General features: G+C 40.2%; 1 protein-coding gene across 1 annotated transcript in view; it reads left to right on the top strand.

Annotated features, from left to right (window-relative positions):
• CRIM1 (cysteine rich transmembrane BMP regulator 1 (chordin-like)) overlaps positions 1–22,446 on the top strand; it is a 262,797-nt gene that overhangs the window by 114,620 nt on the left and 125,731 nt on the right. Inside the window, exons 3-4 of the mRNA XM_006882357.1 lie at positions 5,128–5,370; positions 6,582–6,702. Of these exons, the coding sequence (XP_006882419.1) occupies positions 5,128–5,370; positions 6,582–6,702 (364 nt within the window). The remainder of the gene's footprint in view (positions 1–5,127; positions 5,371–6,581; positions 6,703–22,446) is intronic.

Below are 22,446 nucleotides of genomic sequence, written 5' to 3'. Positions count from 1 at the left end.
TTTTTTTTTAAAGTTAGCCTTAAAGGAAGGTGCACATAGGTGCACCACACAAAACTTAAGAAGTTTACACAACAGTAAATTGAGGTTGTAGCATGAACATGCATACGTAGCATTCATTCTGTCTTTGAAGTAGAAAAGAAGCACAGAAATTACAAAAGAAAGATTGATTAGTAAAAACCAGCAGTAAATTTGAAAATCTACCTTTTGCAAAACTATAAGATAGTAAGATTGACTCTATAAAAAATATCTGAGGGAGCTCTGGTGGCCTAGTGGCAAGAAGCTGCACTGCAGTCCCAGGGGTATGTGGTGCGAATCCACCAGATGCTCTGCTGGAGAAGGAGGGGCAAGCTCCTCCTGTACCAGTCAGATCCGATTTGATGGTACACACAAAAACAATAAAATAAAAAATTTAAAAAGATCTGAATAATCTAGAAAACTATCAGAGAAATCTTTCCTTCTCCCTTAAAAAATACATTCTATTTAGATGATTTCACAAACAGGTTGTGTGAGTCACTAAAGAACTGATAACTCTTGTGTTATTTAAGCTAAGGCAGAGTGCTAAGTAATGTTTTTATGTGCTGTTGGGTCTGAACCGATTTATAGCTGACCCTCCAGCAGGTTTTCAGAGGCTGTAAATCATGCAGGAGGAGCTTTCCCATCTTTCTCCTCCTGAGCAGCGAGCGGATTCAAGCCCTGTGCCTGTAGATTGGCAGCACAGCTTCTTAGCACTAAGCCATCAGAACTCCATGAATGCTAAATAGTGCTCTAAAAAGATTAACTCTAGACCTAAGACTGGATGACACCATCACAAAGAGAGAGAACTGTTACACTAATAATATTACTCTTGGTTACAAATAATTAAAAAAAATTAACAAGTTAATTTAGGAGATTAAAATTAAATCAACTACTTAACCAAGATTTATCCTGCAGATGTTGATTGGGTGGTACAGGTAAGCAAATACTCATTTTCTAGTAGCATTTCCAACCCACTGAGAGAGAGTGTCCTGGAAGATGTGTCTGGCTGTCTGTACCTGGAAGATTCTAGCCTTGAAAACCTGAAAACAGTTCTGCTCTGTATACATGCGGGTGGTTAGACATTGAGATCCACTTAATGTCATCCAGCAACAGTAGTCTATAACCACGATGATTGTTTAAAATCTGCTGTTTAATGATATTAACTGATTAAAAAGAAAACCCATCTAATATTCTTAAATTATCTCAGATTTAATCTCTTGTTCACATACAAGGGAGTTCTGATGGCATAGTAGGAATTGCACTCCCACCCCGTGGTGAAACCCCAGGTTCAAGAATCAGCCAGCTGCCCTACATGAGAAAGATGGGCAGTCTCTTCCTGTGCGAATTACAATGTCTGAAAACCTGCTGCAGGATCAGGTGTGAGTTGGTTCCAACTCAAGGGGCCTGAGAGAGAGATTCATGTAATTGCAATAGCCTATCCTGCCAAAAGAAGTTTTTAAGTAAATAAATCTCTTATGGCTTCAACTTGAAAATATACATTCAAGAGTGACAGTGTTGGAACTGTTAAAAGGATCTATAAAGAGCAGAATAAGATTTTAAATTTTAATGGAGGACATGTTGAAACATGTATTTGAGAAATCTGATTATATATGACATACTTTATAGAATAAAAGTATAATAGACTGTGATAAAGAATGATTAATTATACCAAATTAACAAGAGTAGTAATTCAGTGCTCCATGTGATTACAGTTACTGAGCTTTTATTAATTATAAAGCCATGTGTTTGTGTTTACCAGATAAGACTACTGAATGTTCTTTATAACCTACACTTTATGCAGTGCCCAGGCAGTCCAAATTCAGTCTGTCCTTCACAACTCTTGAGTTAACTCTGCTTCACACTGCAGTAGATCTGGAGGTTGCATTCCTTAGTTAATCTTATTTTCTTCTCAAGGCACATCCTTGAAGATATAATATGAAAATGAGATTGTGTGGATTCCCAAAGACTGGAACTCGGTGCCTTCCAGTCAGAACTGATTTACCGCTGACCCTCTAGTGGGTTTGAGACTGGTCATGGAATGGGAGGAAATGTTCTGTCTTAATCTTATGAAGCCACTGGTGAATTTGCACCACCAGAGAGAAGTGGCCTGTGGGTCAGCAGCACAACGCCCTTCAAATTAGGCCACCGTGTCTGTTTGACTCCTGTTTATGTGTATGTACTGTAGAGATTCCATAAATCATAAGCAGATAGAGCTAAGAGTTGGAGAGGAAGGGATAAGGCAAGGGAGGAGGACAGCTTGAACAGCATTCACAGTCTTAGATAAGAGCAAAGCCTGTAGAATTCAACTACGGTAGAAAGAAGGAGAAATCAGAAAACCAAACCAAGTTGCCATGAAGTCCATACCGTCTCCTGGTGGTTCCCTGTGTCTGAGCAGAACTGTCCTTTATAGAGTTCTCTTGGCTGCAATGTTTTGGAAGTAAATGCTCAAGTCTTTCTTAGGTGATTCCAAGTGCCATCTCTCTTGGTTAGTAATCAAACACTTAACCATTTAGCCGCCCTGGCACTTCAGAAAGGACAAGGGCAAGGTTAAAACACAAACAGCACTGATGATTCGTGTTATGAGCGCCTTAACCTTGGGGCAACTTGACCTAGTTAAACTTCAGTTCATCATTTGTAAAATGGAGCAAATAGTAATGTAACTCATGGCGTTATTGTGGCATTAACATGTGGCACACATGGTAGGTATTTTGTAGAGCACATACTGTTGTGCTCTGAGCAGCCTATTGGATGGGGTGGAAACATGTTGATAGTAGCAGGGCTCTGCAGTTTAGTTTTGCCCCAGATTTAGTAAAATGGCATCATAACCAAATAAAAAAAATTTACAGGACATAGAAGGAATATCATGTGAATATAAGAGTCAGATCTCATCTCATGGCCATTTCCAACACACCCACTTCCAAGCTATGGTAGTGTGTATATTTATTTGTCTTCCTCCATATTCTTTCTTTCCAAATAACCTTCTAACTGCGTCCTACTTCTTCCCGCTCCCCAGATGCTCCGTGTCTTACTGCTGCTGCCCAGACACTGCTCTTTAAGAAAAGAAAGAGCCATTCCTTTTTCTGTTCCTACAGTCAATAACTCTTATTTCTCTAATTGTCAAAGCAACAGTCTTCAGCTTAAGGTGCCCTGAATGATAGGATCCCCCATTGTCCTTACCTCTTGTGCACCTACTCTTGCTTGTTTTGCTCTGTCTACACTAGCCATCTTGTTCTTCCTGGGACACAACAAGCACAGAAGTTATTCCTTCTGTGGGGCACTCTTCTCCCGTGTATCTTCCTGGCTCTCCCCTCCATTCTATCTGGTGTCATTCTCAACATTACCTTCTCAAGTATCCCTGATCTTACTAGATTTTTTAACTGTTCCTCTCTGCTCCCTTCTTACTCTGTTTGGTTTACCTTTATTACTAAACCACACATTGCTACTATATTAAGTTACTTACATTTCTTTCCTATAACTGCATTATAATAAATACTACATTGTAGACTCTGTGAAGGCAGGAGTCTGTGGATGTTTTTTAAATCTGATGATATCAAGCTGCTCGAAGAGCAGATGCTTCAAAAACATTTTTTTAAATTAATTTGGTAAAGTAATAAGGATTTCCTGTGGAATATTGTAATCAGACAAGAGGTAATTAGGCAAAGAATATGCCTAGTGAAATGGAAGATGATAGAAGATTGAAGGCCGAAAATGACCCAAGGAAGAGGATTGGCTTTTGGGAACAGATCTGCTTTTGTAATGCTTTTTTTGGATATGAGGCTGTATTCTCGCTTTAGTTTTACCACTGACTTTACCCAGGTCACTTGAGGTCTTGGATTTCAAGTTCCTCATCTGCAAAATGAGGAGACTTACCAAGTGACCTCTTGAGTTTAACTGTGCCATGTGATCCTGTGATGGGATTTAATTTTGAAAAGGACAGATAAGGGCTAATGCAGACATAACTTGCATATTACACAGCATCATTTACACTCAGCCTCTTCCCCCAAGGACTTACATTGATATCTAAAAACCTGACTTACATCATTGTCATCAAATCAGGTTTGACACGTAATTACCCTGTAGGCATCTTAAAAGTTTACACCAAGAAACGACTATGAACTATGGCTCCAGAGGCTAGAGAGTTGCAGTCTAGTCTTAAGAAGCTGTGTATCTCTTGATTTGAGTAGTTGACACTGGAGAAAAGGAGATAACATGCCTTTGATGCATCTCTATTAGATGACAGACACATACTACTTGTCAGTTAGGGAAATTTGATGGGAATTTGCCTTTTATCCACCTGTTGAGCTGCAACATTATGGAATTATATACTCAGTCCACCTAATCTAAGCACACACACTGAGAAGGCTTGTCCATGTTGATTGTCATATACTTTGTCTCCTGTCCCTGAGGTACCCAGGATATATTTGTGAGCCTTTGTTCTGTGTTTAAGTGCATATCAAAGAACAGCCTTCAGTCTTTGTGTTGGAAAATCTTTGGACTCTTAAGAATATGTCCCTGTTTCGAATCCTTGGTTGCATGCATGCATCTCATCTCTTCTTTCTTCATTTTGGTCACTATGTTATTACTGTTGTTACGGTGCTACAGAGTTGACTACATTTCACAGTGACCCTGTCAACGGTAGACCCAAACCTAGTCTTCTCCTGCAACATCCTCATGACCTCTGACATAAGCCCGTTGTTTTAATTACAGTGTCAGTCCATCTCTTGGAAGGTCTTCCTCTCTTTTATTGACCCTCCACCTTTCCCATTATGATGTCTTTTCTAAGGACTTGCCCTTCCTGACAGCATGTCTGAAGTATTTGAGATGAAGTTTTCACCATCCTTGCCTCTAAGGAGTAGTTGGTTGCACCCAACATGAGTTTTTCAACTGGAATGACTAGAACAGTGGAGGAGAAGGGAACTGCCATCTCATAGTTTGGGGCAGACCTGGGGAGAGATTTTCATGGCTGGCTAACCTGAGTTTGAGTGTTCTCCCTGGATTTGCTTCTCTGCCCTCCTCATTAGTTAGTAAATAGATCATCATCTGTCTGTGCTTCTAATCCAAGTGCCCCACACTGCCCCAGGGCATGTGCTAAATTCTTTTTCTCCCATTTAGAAGAGAAGCCAGATTGCTCCAAGGCCCGCTGTGAAGTCCAGTTTTCTCCGCGTTGTCCTGAAGATTCCATTCTGATCGAGGGTTACGCTCCTCCCGGGGAGTGCTGCCCCTTACCCAGCCGCTGCGTGTGCGACCCTGCGGGCTGTCTGCGCAAAGTCTGCCAGCCGGGATACCTGAACATACTAGTGTCCAAAGCGTCAGGGAAGCCGGGAGAGTGTTGTGACCTCTATGAGTGCAAACCAGGTATGCGCGAGCTTTGTCTCAGCAGCCTAGCTCCTTTGCATCCCAGGGTGTAGCCAGCCCCTGCTCAGCTAGCTCTGTCTCTCCTTCTGCTGAAGAGAAGCCTTCTTGTCAGTACCTTGCAAGCCTACCATTTTAGGTTGGTGGCAGTCTGACTCCTCAGAGTGATAATCCAGTGGTGTGGAAGTGCCTTCAGAAAGGGATTATCCTTTTCTCTGTCTTTCCTCATTTTTCCTCCTACAAATTATGCTTGGAGGATAGGGGTTGGAGGTGGTTAAGGAGTTGCACTTAGAATCCAAAGGCACACCAGCTGCTCTGAGGGAGAAAGATGAACAGTCTTCTCTCATGTGATTTGTAGCCTCTGGAAACCCACTTGAAGGGTCAGCTGTGAGTCAGTACCAACTCAATGGCACGCAACAGCAGCAATACATGGCTGCCTGCTTCATTCTCCAGAAAGACTGTAGACCCCCTCATTTGCAGATGTATCTATCACTTTAAAGTGACATTAAAAGACAATCATCCTTTAAAAATACAGTTCTTTTTTAGGTGTATGTATGTATGTATGTATCAAAATGCCATAAATTTTATAATGAAAGAGTGAGCCAGTCTTCCTCCTCACCAGCTGCTCCACCATCCATCCCCTTGACTTTATAGCACTCACTAAGTCATCTTTGATTGGATGTTCACTTTCTTTGCCAGCATTTGATTTATTGTGTCCCAGCTGTTTCTTGCTTCATTTCTAACATCCTTGCTCTTGTGGCAGCATTTCTGATATGGTCTATAAACACATCTCAACTGTAGTGATTGCCATTTTGCAAGTTTCCTGCTAGATCGATGCTTCATGCAGAATAATTCCTTGTCCATCTCTTAGACTGTTCTATCGGAAGCACTTCTGGCTGAATATCACCGTTCTTATAACCTGTAGCCACCATTGGTTGGGTTCTCTCCTCTCCCCCCTCCCCTCTTCTCTCTCCATCTTAACTTTTAAATGTCTCATCTTGCCTCATTTTCTTGCACAGAAAACTTGGGACTTGTTACAGTTCTGTAGCTGTGTAGCATTCATTGAGTGTAATAAAAATACCACCACAAGGACAAGGTTTCTGGGAAGTAGGGAAGCCTTGGAAGTTTGTCAAGAGCCAGCATTTCATTTTAGGACTCAACATGTTTTGAGTAAATGTAACAGTAAATGGTGCCTCTCTGTTTGCCCGTTCCAGTTTTCAGCGTTGACTGCAGCACTGTGGAATGCCCTTCCGTCCAGCAGGCCGTGTGCCCCTTGGATAGCTACGAAACTCAAGTTAGACTCACAGCTGATGGGTGCTGTACTCTGCCAACAAGGTTCGTTTGTCATTAGTTTAAGCTCTTTCCTCTGTCTTAATGTATGTTAGCCATCATTTGAGGTACAGTTTTAAGCATGCAATTGGACTTCCCATGGGAAACCTAATACCTTCCTGTTTCTGTGAAGAAATCAATGAACTGTTACTATTACTTGGTACTTAAATATATCTTTCCTGGGATCAAAGCCAGGTATCTTCAGGTTAAGTCATTAACCCTTAGAGATGTTTCACATGTGCACATTTGAGAGCTTGGGATGAATTCTGCAGACAGACATATCCCTCTGTACATTGATAGGGAGGGGTCATATGTCAGTCGTAGGAATTACATTTGAGTCTCTGCAGTGAATGCTGATAGTTGCTTATTGCATGCTTAACAGAAGTGTTTCACAGGGTTCCTGAATGTTTGGACTCAACATCTATCTACCAGGCCCATTAGCACTTTCTGAGGCAGAGAGGAGTCTGAATTCTTGAATGCTTTTTGGAGTAATAGAGACATCTCTCTTTGGCTTTTTTGAAGGTGGTGAAGTGGTGGCCACTGTCACTTTATAATTGTAGTAGTAGAACATCCACTTAGCTCTACAGGACTTTCTCTAAAACCTGAGCATCTCTGGCTCCACAATCTGCAAAGTATCATCATTTTGCTGGCATTTGTATTTTGCTTTGGGGAAAAGATATGCTTGGCGTGTGTGGGGTTTATAGTCTGCTTCCCCCTCTCTGATTGTGCCCTTTCCCTGCTGTGCACTCCCTTTCACCTTCCTCAGGTCCTGGCGCTCAGAGTTGGTGCTTCTTGCTGTGCCCTTGTCTAGAGCGTCTGCTTTTATTCTGTGTTTCACAAGAATGAAAACTCTTCTTTGCCTAGCTGCTTTCTAACCTCCTTGAGCCCCAGCCCCTCTTTGCCTGACACCTAACATTTTGTTTTGTTGACTAATTGTCCCATACAAATGATTCCATAAAATGGAATCCCAAATTAAGGTATCAGGCATTTGCCTTGTAGTTAGAATAGGCATTCAGAATCTGTTCTGATGGTTCATTTTTTGATGATAGATATAGGTGGTGGTTGCACAACAGGATTAAGGTAGCCATGTGTCACTGGATGTTACAAATACAAAAAGCTGGATTTACAAGTGTTCTCTATAAAGTAAGGAACCCTGCTGTCATAGTGGTTAAGTGCTTACTGCTGACCAGAAGCTCAGTGGTGTGAGCCCACTGTGGTGTCACAAAAGAATTAAAAGGTCTGATGATCTGCTTCCATAGAAACCAAGCTTTGGGAATCCTGTGGGACAGTCCTGCCTATCCTTAAAGGGTCGCTGTGAGTGAGAATCAACTCAGTAACAGTAACCTACTCATGTTTATCAAATTGAGGGGAAAAATCTTCGATAAAATGTTAAGGAAAAAACCAAAAACTTAGATCTTGTGATCACATAGATTTTTGTCCTATCAGAAACCTGGGATTCTCTCAAGCTTATTTTACATTTTATTCCTGATTATAAAAACATGGACAGACATTTTTTGTGTATGTGAAGATAGCATACTAACATTGGTTCAGCATTACATCTTAGAACATTACAGTGCAAGAGTATATGGAGATGCTTTGAAAAGGATGAAGTATGGTGTAAACAGAGGCTATTGCTGATGAGTTAAAGGAGGAAAATGGAGCAGTACTAATAGTAACAGATGTCCCTTCAAGGTCTTCATGAAAAAGGAAGGTGGCACATTATACTGGAGAAGCTAATTAATCAAGCTAAGCCAGTTGTTAATAAGTTCTTCAGTGAAGAGAAGGAACAATTCTCATTTCTGTTACCAATGTTCTCCAGCACCATCTGCGTGGGGGAGGCACAGTGGGCTATATTTTCAGTCACTCCAGGGGGTAGAATTGGGCAGAAACTACAAGAAGGAACTTTCTCCACAGATGAATCAGGATTCCTGAGGGGAGATGTCCGAGCCCCTAGAGCTGAGTGGAGTTCTCTCCATCTATGTGGCCACCTGCCAGGAGTGCTCAGAAGAAATGTTGCGTTGGAAAGGAGATTGAACTAGATATGCCTTCCATTTTATATCCAAGTGTCCCTGAGTTTAGTAAATATAAGCTTTGAGATGGCTATTATTGTACTGTATATTTCACTTTGGCTTCAAAACAGAAGAATAACACGAGTTGAATTTGCCTCTCATGAAGAAATTGAAAACAGAGAGAAGGAAGTCATTCTTAGTCTCACTGTAAATTATTTGCAGAGGAGGGATACATTGTCACAGCTCTTTAGTTTCCTGTATTTGCAGCAGGCAGTGACCCATCCCCATCCCTTGCTACTTGTTCACATGTAGCCTTTGTTCCCATAGGACTAGGCCCAGTCCCCTGGCTCTCTCACTCATTCATGCCTTGTGCCCTTGCATTTGCATTAACCTGGCTCTGCCTGCTTTCCTTCCCCTCCCTAGGAACTCTCTACCTCTTTTAGGACTGTATTTTCTTTTCTCTTAAGTATTCTCAGTCGTTTAACCTGGGTAGGGGTCCTTCCTGCAGTCCTACACCCCTCGAATCCCCTTTTTCTCAACACTTTGCATAATGTATTTAAACATGTTCTTGCTTTATGTAGTACTTTTAATACTATATTGAATTCAAATTCTTTTTCTTTGGTCAGTCTCTCTTCTTTAAGGTTTGAGGACAGGGAATATTTTATAGCTGCCTTAGGCAGCTCTGGTGGCTTAGTGGTAAGAAACTGCACTCCAGTCCTGAAGGGCACATGCTTTGAATCCACTAGCTGCTTCTCCGAAGAAGGATCGGCAGTCTTCTGTGCAATTTACTGCTTTTGAAAGCCTACCGGAGGGTCAGCTGTGGGTTGATTCCCACTTGATGGCACATGACAACAGTGTACTAACTATGTAGCACAAATGGTTCAGTCAGCTACTAATGGCAAAGTTGGCATTCAGGTCCCGAGACAAAAGACCTGATGATTTACTTACGAAAAATGAGCCACAGAAATCATTAGGGAGCAGAGCGCTATCTAACACACAAGGGGTCTCCATGAATCAGAGTCCACTCAGCAACAGTTTTTGCCATTTCTAAAATAGGGCCTTATTATTGATAACACAGTGGCTGCAACAAAGGCTCTGGCACAGTTGTTGTGAGGATGGTACAGGAACGGGCAGTGTTTTTTTCTGTTGCACACAGAGTCACTATAGATCGGAGCCCGTGGCACCTAGCAGCCTGAGAAGAGTGCGTGAATTTACTGGAACACACTAAGCTACTATTTTTTGTGATAATTTATACGTTTAGGAAGAGAAAAGCAATATGAATACTTTTAGTTGCCTTTGGGAGAAAATACATCTCCTTGTCTTACTTTGTTAGCCTTCCAACTCCCTCAGCCGCCTCTGTATTTCTCCCTGTACCTTTTTAAATCTTGTTCATCCTGCAGAACTCCCAGTTAAAGTCCACCTTCTTACATGAGGTCTTCGTGCTTCAGCCCATACCTGTCCCCATCCTCTTATAACTTTCAACATATGCTTTTCCATTTGACCAGTTAATGTTTCCTTGCATTGTTACTTAGCCGTTACATACATAAAGCCTTGTCTCACCAACCAAAAATCTCTAGAAGTCTGGAATTGTGTCTTAAGTTTTCTTTCATTCTGTGCATGCATTGATATGGAATGAATCGGTGAATGCAGAATATGCTCAGACTATGGCTTAATCCTATTCAGCCTAGTTTAGTGTATTAACCAGGTTCCCACCTATTAAGAAGGATGATAGACAGGCCATACTTTGACAAGAGAATGAAAACCTAAACAATCATGTGAAAATGGAAATTAAAAGGGGAAAGCCTGTTAAGTACTAACAGTGGAAGCATTCTAAAAGAAACAGTTGTGCAACTTTATTCTTGTGAGGCCTGTCAGAGCTTTCTTCTTTATGAGCATTATTTTAGAAATAAAGAGCAGCCTATCATGATTATTTGACCTTTTCCAGCTTATTTTTAAAGACTATTGTTAACAACTTAGAACCATTTGAGAGCAAAGTTGATTATTTGGTGAATTTAGAGAGAAAAGTCCTTCACAGTTAGGACAAACTAAGGCAATATTTCTCTGTATTAGCAATAATAGAGTTATATCCTTGGTAAAAGCAACAAACCCCCTTTTTAGGATTTGCTATATTCTCCTAGACTAGAAAGGGAGTTTGTAGACATTGTTCCCTTCATCTTAATGAATAAACTCCACCCTCCTCCGTTGCTGTCTGAAAGGATACCATGCCTGGTGAAAGAACTTCCATTTAGACTTGTATGCATTCAGCTCATTCATTCATCCTTCAAACACGAGCTCTTGCAAGTGACAGACACTACTATCTATCTAGATGTTCTTACAGGCTCTTTCCACTTCTGTCATTAGATGGGACAAATACAGGTTTTCCCACCCCCCTTCCAGCCTTTCTAAGTGTAAGCTGTTTTTTCTTTTCTTGCCATGTCTCATTTTTCTCCAGTGACTCCTGCTTCCTTGTCCCCCCTCCCCTTTGTATCTTTTCTCCTGGATCTCATCCTGTTTGGATGTCATTCTTAAGTGTGGTACTATTCTCTTAACCATGAGCTCTTCCTTCCCTCAGCTTGGCATGAGTCTCCAGGCATCCTGCTGTTTGTTTTTTTCATGTCTCTTACTGACACTTTAGACACTGTCTTGTCTGGGCTGCTTGCAACTCATTTCAGGAGAGGGGGGTGAGGTGTTAAGATTGGTAACTTCTGGTCTTCCAAAGGACCTAAATGTTGCACAGGGATCCCCTTGTGTGTTCATGTATGTTCACAGATGAATGTTATCTTCATGCATAGGGAATTCACAGTAGAGAAATTGAAAAGTCATATTCATTGATCTAAATGATGTCTTGACTTGGAAGGAAAGACAAAGTCTTTGAGTAACATGCACAATGAACATTAATAGTAGCACCATATAGGTAATATGCCTTGCTGCTTAAAAAGAATTTTCATTTTATTGTTAGACTAACTCCATCAGGTATTGAAATGAATCTGAGGGTAAGTAGTTAAGTGGCCTGTACAAAATCACAAACCTTCCATGGTACAAGGGATAAACCTGTTGTCATCAAGTCACTTTCAACTTACAGTGATCCTCCATCAGGTTCCTGAGGCTGTAAAGTTATGGGGGAGGAGATTGGCCCTCCTTTCTCCCTTGGAGAAGCTGGTGGATTTGAACCACTCACTTTTTAGGTTGCAGTACAGCACATCATCAGTTATGCCACCAGGACTCCTTGGTACAAGGGATACTCTGAAAACTCAGAATTATCCTTGAGCTGATTTTGTCTCATGCCTCTCTCATCAACTTTCAGAGGCTGTAAATCTCTATAAGAGGAGATTGTCTAACTTGTTCCAGTAAAAGCTGGATTTGAAACACTGGAGATGCATACTCTTTTGGTTAGCAACACAGCACCCTGCCAACTAGGCTACTAGAACAACTTGGTAAAAGGTGTAGAGGCCAGAGTCTTCAACTCAGGTTCTGTGCTTAGAGTTCTCTTTTTATATAACTGTAGTTAAGTGCAGGAAACATGAATGAATATGACATTTACCAACATATCTTTTTATACTGTTATAATATATGTTGTTGTTATGTGCTGTCGAGTCATTTGCGACTCATAGCGACTCTATGTACAACAGCCCTAAACCATGCTCTATCCTGTACCAATCTCATTGCCTCCGACACACCCATCCTGATTACCCCAGTCACTGAATCAATCCACCTCATAGAGGGTCTTCCCCTCCTGCGCTGTCCCTCTACTCTACCCAGCATGGTGTCCCTCTCCAAAGACCTGTCTCTCCTTACAACATGTTCAAAGTATGTCAGGCGAAGCCCCAGAATCCTTTCCTCCAAGGAGCAGCCTGGTTTAACCCTCTCTAGGGTGAATCTGTTTGTTTTCTTGGCAGTCATACATATTAGCAAAATATAAGTATGTTTAGGTTATACATAGCTCTGTAACAAGTCACCCTGGAAAGTAGTCGCTTAAAACAAAGTTTTTATTATTTCTGATGAGTCTACCAATTGCTGGGATAGTTACTTTGCAGTCATTTGGTACTCAGGGACAGGTGGTCTTTGGTGGCCTCACTTTTGTGAGGAAGCTGGGGGGGGGTGGCTCACCCATGTAATCTTTCATACTGAGCTTCTTCCTATGATGGCACAAATAAGAATGAAGTAGCAAGCCTTTAGAGACCAAGGCCTGCAAAGATACTGCATTACTCTGCTGCATTTTGTTGATCAAAGTAAATCACAGTCAGCCCTCATTTGAAGAGTAGGGAAGAGACTCTTGGTGAGATGAGATACAGAGAATTTTGGGCTATATATATATTAAACTGAACATTTGTGCCTTTTAGATTTCATTCACTCATTTCAGAAATTTTGGTGGAGTACTGCAGCTCTTTAGCCTGTTTCCAAAGACTTAGAGACACCTGAGGCCTGGGTGGGCTGGGTGCACTGGTCTAATCTGGGCAGCCTGTGGTTACTTCCGTTTGCAGCTGCCTTTCTGTCTCTCTCTTCACTTGCCAGTTGGCATGTCACCCGGAAGTAAGTACATGGCTTAGGAGCTTCTGAGCACCACCTCAGATTTAAGCATCATTTAGCTGGCCATTATTTTTAACATTTTGTATTTATTCCCTTTCTTCAGGGCATGTTGTGACTACCTAGTTAAACTAGGTTTTCTCTCATCACACAAAAGAAAGAGCATTTTTAGAGGTCACACAATCTGCCTGATGAACAAATCCATTTTAAAGTTGTTGGATAGAAATTCTCCTTTGTGGTGTTAACATCAGCTAAAAGAAATGGGTTCACTAAACTCTGGTGGTCTGGTGGGAACAGAATTGTACTGCCAACACAAAGGCAGATGGTTCAGATCTACCAGCTGCCCCACAGGACAAAGATGGCAGTCTTCTGTGTGAATGACAGCTTCTGAAAACCTTCTGGAGGGTCAGCTGTTTGCCAGTTCTGATTCTGTGGCACACAATAACAGTAAGTGCAGTTGGAGGCTAAGTCCAGCCAGAGCTACAATATCTTTGTGTCCCCTGTTCGAGCCAGCTGACGGACCACAGAAAACCTGACTAAGTTGTCTCTAGAAGAACATTCCTGGCCTTCAATACCTTCTCTAAATTCTTGTCTCCTCAAGGGTCTAATCTGGGCAGCCACCAGTCTTTCAGTTACAGTTTCAGAGATTAGATATTAACTGGTTAAAAATGTAGGCAATAATACTTCCAGTTTATTAACTTTCACTCTTGAGTCCCAGTAATATTTTTGTATCCTTACATCTTTTAATTTCTAAAGCAACTCTTTTTATATTAAGGTAAGTGAACTTAATGTGCCACTGACAGATTGAGATTTGTCCTAAACATATTAGTTCTAAAGCGCTATATTTTCCATTTCTCCCTCAAATTTTGCCTTTCCAAAGAATTACAGAGAAAAGTTCAGTTCATTTATTTTTGAGGTAGTAATAAATTAAGTAATTGTTTATATTATTCAAGACCTTAAAATAGGGTTTTCCCTGGTTGGGTACTCTGTAGCCAGCCAGGTTCCCAAGCTCTCCTGACTCCGAGCTCTGAGTAACGGGCTTGACTGTGTTCCAGAACCTACATCTGGAACATTTATATCGCAGTTTCTTGTGACATTGCGCCATGAATCCTACTTGCTTTCCTTTTTTTCTAATAGACTTTTAAATCCATTTTAATCTATTAAGTTCTAATGTTATTTTTGAAGCAATCTTTTGTTTTCAAAGAAGTTATGTAACTACCATACCCCCATCTACCACTCCCCACCACACATTATTTCTACTACTAACATCTTCTATTTCTGAGGTACGTTTGTTACAATTTATGACCCAGTATTGCTATATTATTATTTAGTAACCCACTTACTACCATAGAGTTGATTTTGACTCATAGTGACACTGTAGAAGAGTAGAACTCTTTGATATTTCCAACAAGGTTGCAGTACCATGGTTTACATTAGACCTCTCTCTTTGCATTGATCATGCAGCATAATAATTTTGTTCTGTATTTCACCTAGTCATTTCTTTTGGCTCTTCCCTCGAACCTCTGGCTATTTTTATTTTTAAATTAAGATTTAGAAATAATCTATACGATTTTTTCTTAGTTGCAGTGTACTTAAAAAATTTGCATATCTATCACTTGTTTGCTTTACATTTTCACTGAAATATTTAATAAGCTATATTGAGCACACTAGATTTGTAGGTATGATTCTACCAGAAACGTTGGTAAGTTTGAGTCATAAAGATTAGCTCAGGAAGTAGGTTCTTTGACGCCTGTCTGGAAGTGTCCCTTCTAGTGAAGACATAAGCTCCTGAGGTCACATTGTCCCTCTGTGACCCCAGGCTCATTTACCATAATTTCCTACCTGGCCTGCCACTGGAGAGATAGAAGTTTCCTCTTTCATGCCCTGTACCTCCCTTTGGTATTTTTATGTAAGCACATATGCACATGTGAGTGCCATAAAGTAGTTAAAGAATCATCATGTGCATCCGCTCATGCTGTGCAGAGAGAGCACAGACCTGGAAGTTGAGTGCTGAAATTCAGGCCTTTGCTCGGCTGGTTTTGCAAGCTCTAACCTCCTGATCTGAAGAGGGAAGGAAAGGGACACAATCAAAAGTAACTGTCATCTTCTTTGAGTTTTCCAACCCTGAAGGGTAAAAGGAACCTGAGTGGCTGGTGACAGGAGGCACCAGAGGAAAAATCAGTTTTGAATATTTCAGAATATAATGGTACAGGTTTATGGTTTGTTTAAGTGAGAGGAGGGGACAGAAATCATAAAAGAATTGTATTTTTTTTTTCATTTTTATAACAAAATTCAGAAAGTCAAAGTGAAATCAACTATTAGACTAACAGTTTAAACCGCACTAACTTGAACAGATTGAATTGCAAAACCTGTAAAAGCAGACTGCCTGTTTGGACAATAGCTACTTGTATATTGCTCCTTATCTATTTTTTCCATATAAATCATTGGTCCCATATAGCAGGAGCAGGAGATCTGGCCAGAGGTAAAATCTATAAGATAAGATAAGGCTTTATTCTGTTAAAGGTCTTTCTAACAGAATGTGAAGTTCTAGCCTGCCAGGCCTGTATTGGTGCATATGCTAAAGGAAGCTAGTTGTACATGTCCTTGCAACCCCTCTCCACAAATGGGCTCACCTATGTGGACTCTGCCTGGGCTTCTGGCACCATATTTGTACTTGTTTTTCCTTCTTTGTTGACAAGCACTTACCCAGCACTTCTCTTCTTTATATAGCTTCTCCATGTTCATACTGTCTTGTTTATGTATTTCACGCTTAATTGAATATACTCAGAACACTCAGAGTTTTGGGCTCTCTGCTCATGATTTTATGATTAAACCAATTTTTTGTCTTTTATAAAAGAAACTAATAAATGAAGCTCCCATTTCCTTGTTTAAATCTCATTTTTTATTTCTTTCCTACAAAACATTGACCTTAGATAAAAAAGAATTACCTACTCAAGAGCTTTAATATTAGAAGACATTCACCTTGGATAGAAGATAAATGCCCTCTCATGACCTTTGTATTATGGCAACTCCAAACACTATAACTCCGGGAAGAGGAATAAAATGAATTTCCTCATTGTGTCTGAAAAACATGTCTCCTATATTGTGGACTGTAAACAGAATAAAGGACTTGGTTTTACTTCCTGTATAACATCTACCTTTTCTCATTGAGCTACTTCACATTGAAAATCTAGTTAGCTTAGATCATAGGATTAAATTCTGCTGCCTTTATGCTGTCAAGAAAATTCATCTTGTTGATTACTGTGTCAAAAGTCAGGCACTGCTTTGGAATTAGAACTGACTCATAGCTGACCCTCCAGTTGGTTTTCTGAGGCTGTAAATCTTTCATCATTCTCTCAGAGCAACTGGTGGATATGAACTGCCTGCCTTTTGAGTTTGCAGAGCAAACTTTTATCCACTAGGCCCTATTATTATTATAATGGAAACTTAGTAGAATGTTGGCATTGTGTTTGTTGTGGAGAGATGTAACTGTTTAGGGGAGAATCTTTCTGGGGCTCCAGAATTTAACAGGATGAAACTCACTTATACCGGATGAGGCCAGCCAGATGGAATCTTTAGCATATTATCCCTTTGCTTTTAGGAGGTTGTGAGTTAAATCAACACTAACCTAGACACATAGCTACAGTGAGGAAAAAGGAGGCCCAGGTTTTTAAAAGACTCAGTTAAATAGCAGTTACTCATTGAAGAGCTCTCATGGCTTAGTGGTAAGAAGCTGCACTGCAATCCCAAAGGCACATGGTTCAAATTCACCAGCTGCTCTGTAGGAGAAGAGTGGGTCATCTCCTCTTATGTGATTTACTGCTTCTGAAAACCCTCTGGAAGGTCAGTTTTTATAGGTTCTAACTCAGTGGTACACAACAACAGCAACACTAAAGAAGGTGGACATCACCAGAATCATTGTAGAGTAAATAAGACATGGCCTAGACTTGAAGGAGCTCAACACCTGACATGTATCACCATTGCTAATTTCACAAATGTTCTAGATCTTTGGAGGGTAGTAAGAAAGAAACTCAAAATACCAAGCTCAGACTTACTGTGTTGGCATTGATCCTTCATAAGGTGTCCAAGGCTAGTGGGGACTCTTCCTCTTTCTCCATCAGAACTGCTGGTGGATTTGAACCATTGGAGACACTCAGCCTTTGACTTAGCAGTGCAGCTTGACACGAGAGCTTCCTAAAATAGAAACACACACACACACACACACACACACACACAGACACACAGTAATCTGACTTTAAAAGATGAATCAAATAATAGACTAGCTCTTTGCCAAGTAATAAAAACTGAATTTAAGAAAGCTATAATAATGTTAGCTTTAAATCCGAACTAAGCAGTGGAGAACTTAAATAAGCACGCATTTATAATAACTAATAATGATTTTCCTTATCCTTTCCTATTTACTTGGAAGGAGCCCATGGCGGCACAAAGGTGGTTTAAATCATACAGTTCTCTTCTGACTAGAACTCTGTACATTTTCTCTATAATACCTGTTCATTTCTGAATAATCGTCTCTTAGTAGTCTTACAGTGTTAAAGAGTCCTTAGCTTGCTGTTTGCTAAAATAATTATACTTAAGTGATTGAACTTACTCAGCTCTTATCTCCATAGCCCTAGCCTGTTGTTTTGCTCATCATATCCTTGAAGGTGGTGTGGTGTGAGAGTCATGGTTATGAAGATGTATACAAAGGTCAAACAACAGAGGGTGGGTGGGACTATCAGCAGCAGACAGATAGGTCAAAGGCCAAAAATGTCCTGATGGCAGCTTGGAACTCATATGCAAAGGTCAAATAACATTCCCTTTTTTGGGGGGATTAGCGGACAGGACACAGGGCTAAGTTCTTCAGGTCATCAAATAATAATTGCTATAGGCTTTTGACTGTGTGGATTACAACAAGCTATGGCTGACTATGAGAAGAATCGGGGAATCCCAGAACATTTGATTGTGCTAATACGAAACCTATACTTGGACCAAGAGACAGTCGTCAGAACAGAGCAAGGAGACACTACATCGTTCAAAATCAAGACGGGGGTCCGTCAGGGATGTATTTTGTCTCCATACCTTGTTAATCTGTATGCAGAACAGATCATCCCAGATGCTGGGCTGTATGAGGAGGAATGTGGCATCAGGATTGGTGGTAGAATCATCAACAACCTGCATTATGCGGATGACACAAACCCTGCTTACTGAAACTGAGGAGCATCTGAAGTGCTTGCTGCAGAAAGTCGAGGACTGCAGCCGTCAATATGGATTGAAGTTCAACATCAAGACAACAAAGATTCTTACTACTGGGCCAATTGGCAGCATCAGTATATAGATAGTTAACAAGTTTTAGTTTACTTGGTTCCACAGTCAACACTCTTGGTAACAGCAAGTTACCAATTTGTCAAGAGACAAATTGCATTGGAAAAGTCAGCTGTGAGTGACCTCTCAAGAGTACTGAAGAGCAATGGCATCAGGCTAGAGACTAAGGTACACCTGATCCATAGTCTTTGCAATTACGTGCTATGCATCAGAGAGTTGGACAGTGAATAGGGATGATAGAAGGAGAATTGATGCCTTTGAGCTGTGGTGCTTGAGAAGAGTGTTGAATATACCATGGACTGCTAGGAGAACAAACAGGTTTGTCCCGGAGAGGGTGAAGCCGGAGTGGCTCCTTGAAGTCAAGGATTCTGAAGCTTCATCTGACATACTTTGGGCATGTTGCAAGGAGGGACTGGTCCTTGGAGAGGGACATCCTGTTTGGGAGAGTGGAGGGACAGCGCAGGAGAGGAACACCCTCGATGAGATGGATACATTCTGTGAGTGGAGTGGTGGGAATGAGTGTGTTTGAGACGGCGTGATTGGCATAGGATAGGACGGCGTTTAGGGCTCTTGTACACAGGGTCTCGATGAATCACAAGCGACTCGATTGCATATAACAACAGCAGCAGCATAGCCCTTGTATTGGTAGCACAGATGGTATAGACCATAGGGAGTTGCATTGTTGACCCATAAGTTGTACATCTCTCGTGGTTGAAATTTGCCTGTAGCCCCTAGGTTGGAAGACTGACATGTTCTTCCTGTGATTTACAACCTAGGAAATACACTGAAGGATCAGCTATGAGTTAGCTCTGACTTAACGAGAGAGAGAGAGTGAGAGAGAGAGAGACACCTTTGTGCTTTGAACATTATGCTAGGTAATTAACTTTTATGGCCACTCAAACTAACCAATGAAAATTCTCCTTGAATATGCATTTTCAGAAGGACTTTGTCAAATAAAGACCCTTGTAATTAATTATCATGTCCATCTGTTTCCAAGACATTGTCACTAGGAAAACAACACTTGTGGGGGCTTTGTGCTTCTTTGCTTTTTTTTTTTCTTTTTCTTTTTTTTAAAGAGTGTTTTAGTAGACATCTCCCTAATTAGTTCATTTTTTGGCCTTTCTATTTAATTTAGACTATTTATCCAGATACTTTGTGAGAATAAACAAAATCATGTAATATGTAAAATATGCATTAGCAGAGGCTGAGTTAAAACATTTTTTGCTGTTGACATGCTATTGTGAATCATTCTCATTACTTTTAAAACATGGGGCGGGGGTGGGGTGGGGAGTAAAACCAAAAATCTTGGAAGCATATTTGAAACTTCTTTTTAACTAAGAAAAGAAAATCTCTCTCTTACCCTCTGTCACAGTAGTTTTTGGCCCTAAAGAGCAAGTCAGCTCATAACTAAAAAAGCCAAAAAATCTATATTAAACTCTGATTTTAAAAAAATAATAATTGTAGGAATCTCTTGTTATTGTTGGATTTATCCCCAGATTGAGGAAAATATGCTTTCCTAGAAATAAAGTTCTTGTTCATTGGAGATGAACTATCTCCCATATAAAGGATTTTAATTTGTCGTTAATTTTATTCAGATGGGTAAGCCCTGCATTTTCTGTACAAATCTTGTACTCTGTTTATGTTTCACTATAAATTTGATAAAGAATCATGTCTTTATATTTCTTTCAGCCCTGAAATCAAGCAACAGTGCATGGCTTCTGTTTTAAGTGGTCATGGTCATCAGCTAGTGCTGATGGTACAAGAAGACCCACTGACTCAGAAAGGCAAAAAAGTAACTTAACTGAATTTCAGTCTATAAGACTTTAAAGAAAGTCTGAAATCAGCATATGTACCATGAATATTGGACTTCATGGGCTATCCTCACCAACTCTCATTTGGTGGATCACATTTAGGACCTAAGTAAAGGGAATAACAACTCAGAACACTCCTTCAGAATGCTTTGTGACATTTTCTATGTAGCTTATAAGCTGACTTAAATGTTTCTAATTTACCTCTCCAGGTAAAGCCATGAACAACCCAAACTCAAATTTTCATAGATGATACTTGACTTTTATTTCTGTGCCGTTACATTTGCTGTAAGCAGTAAGATCCCTCATCCTTGGAGTTCGCACAGTTCACAGTAGGATTGATGTTGCATTTGCCTGGTGGTCAATTAACTGCTTAACTGCCACCCTGGAGGTAGAGACAGTTAGTTGGTTTTCCTTCAACTTAGTCTACTGTTAAAAGTATCACACATAGAAATGGCTTTGCTTTTGTTTGAAAGGCTTAAAAATGGTATGTAACATGCTCTGCAATTAGATAACCTAGTGCTTTGATTTCCATAAGGATAGCATGAATTCATAAAGTCTCATGACACTTTCCAAGAAGTTAGATGAATTAGGTTGTACACCCTTGAAGAATAAAGGCTAGCCTCAGGTATTTCTTACTCATCAATATCTGATAAAAGTAAATAAATAGTCAATAAATGTTTCTAACTAAATATAGATGATTGTTGTCTTATACTGTCAACTCAGAATCAGCCCATAGCTGACTCTCCAGCAGGTTTTCAGAGATAGTTAATTGCACAGGAGGAGATTGTCTATCCTCCTGTGGAGCAGCTGGTGGATTTGAACAGCAACTTCATGCCTTTGGGATTGCACATCCTAGCATCAAATCTCATAGTGTATTTGATCTGTTATCATTGGCCTACGTGGTCAGTGATTAATGCAGTAAGATGTACTAATCACTGATGTTAAAGAGCTTGTAGTAAAGAGAGGGAACAAATGTACAGAGCATATAGTTGAGTATCTTATATGAGCTTTAGAAGTAGAAATGTGGAGGAAAAAACGAAGCTCATAGACCTTGTAGATTTGGAAAACTGTAGGATGACTTTTGAGCTGAGTCTTTTAAGAATGAGTCAGAGTTCACCAGATGGAGAAAGATGAAAGGGCATTCTAGGCTGTTGTGGTCATTGATTTCTAAACTTTTAATTTGTCTTGTAGTTTAAAATATCCCACCTATCTTTATGATTCAAGAAAAAAAACAACAAAAAATTATGTCAGTTTTTAGTTTATGTTCAGTTGACTCAAGACCATACTTACTTACTTAGTAAATTTATTACTTTCTTGTTTCTTAGTGTGGTATTCAAACCCCTTAAGATCCAGTTAAGTCTACTCTTCTATCCATTTCACCTGCCGGTTCTCCCCCTGCCCTCCATTGCCCCTCAGGTTCTATCTCAATACTTAATATATTCCTGCTGAGACAAACTGCTTTCTACATCCTAAATACATGTTCTTTCATAACTATAAACTGTGAGTACGCTTTTTTCCCCCCTGAAATACCTTTTCCTCTTGAAATACTTCGCTTTTCAAGGCTAGATGACTGTCTGAAGTCTGTGCCTCACTCCTTGTACTGTCACCCCCCCCCCTCAGTTATTTATCTCTGTGCCTTTAGTCATAGAAAGTATCACAGAATTCAACATTTTGGAGGATGGTTGGAGCTATGTAGGCAGAATGAGGGACTGCAGTGTAATTATTCTGTTAGTACTGTGCCTTCATACAGCAATCCTCAGTAGCTCAGGTATCATCATAGTTTGAGTCAGTTTCAAGCTGACAGCTTTGAGACCAAAGTTAACCCAAGTTGTGGGGTGTTTGTCTTTTTTTAAAATAAAATAAAGAGGTACCATCTTTTACTTAGCCAGCAGTCTCTTAAAAAGTAGGATGCCAAGGGACGGAGAGGGGGTAACATGTGCAACAGTGAATGAATGGAAATCTAACTTTTCTGTAAATTTTGATGAAAATCACAATTAAAAGAAAAATTTTTATTTTAAAAAAAGTAGGCTGCTTCGTCTACTATTCTCGCTTCTTATGAACATCAAGTATTTATATTCTCCTAC

This window comes from Elephantulus edwardii, unplaced genomic scaffold, assembly GCF_000299155.1.
Source record: "Elephantulus edwardii isolate Elephantulus edwardi_28Jun2011 unplaced genomic scaffold, EleEdw1.0 scaffold00019, whole genome shotgun sequence".
Taxonomy (NCBI): domain Eukaryota; kingdom Metazoa; phylum Chordata; class Mammalia; order Macroscelidea; family Macroscelididae; genus Elephantulus; species Elephantulus edwardii.
This window is presented reverse-complemented; position numbering and strand designations above follow the sequence as displayed.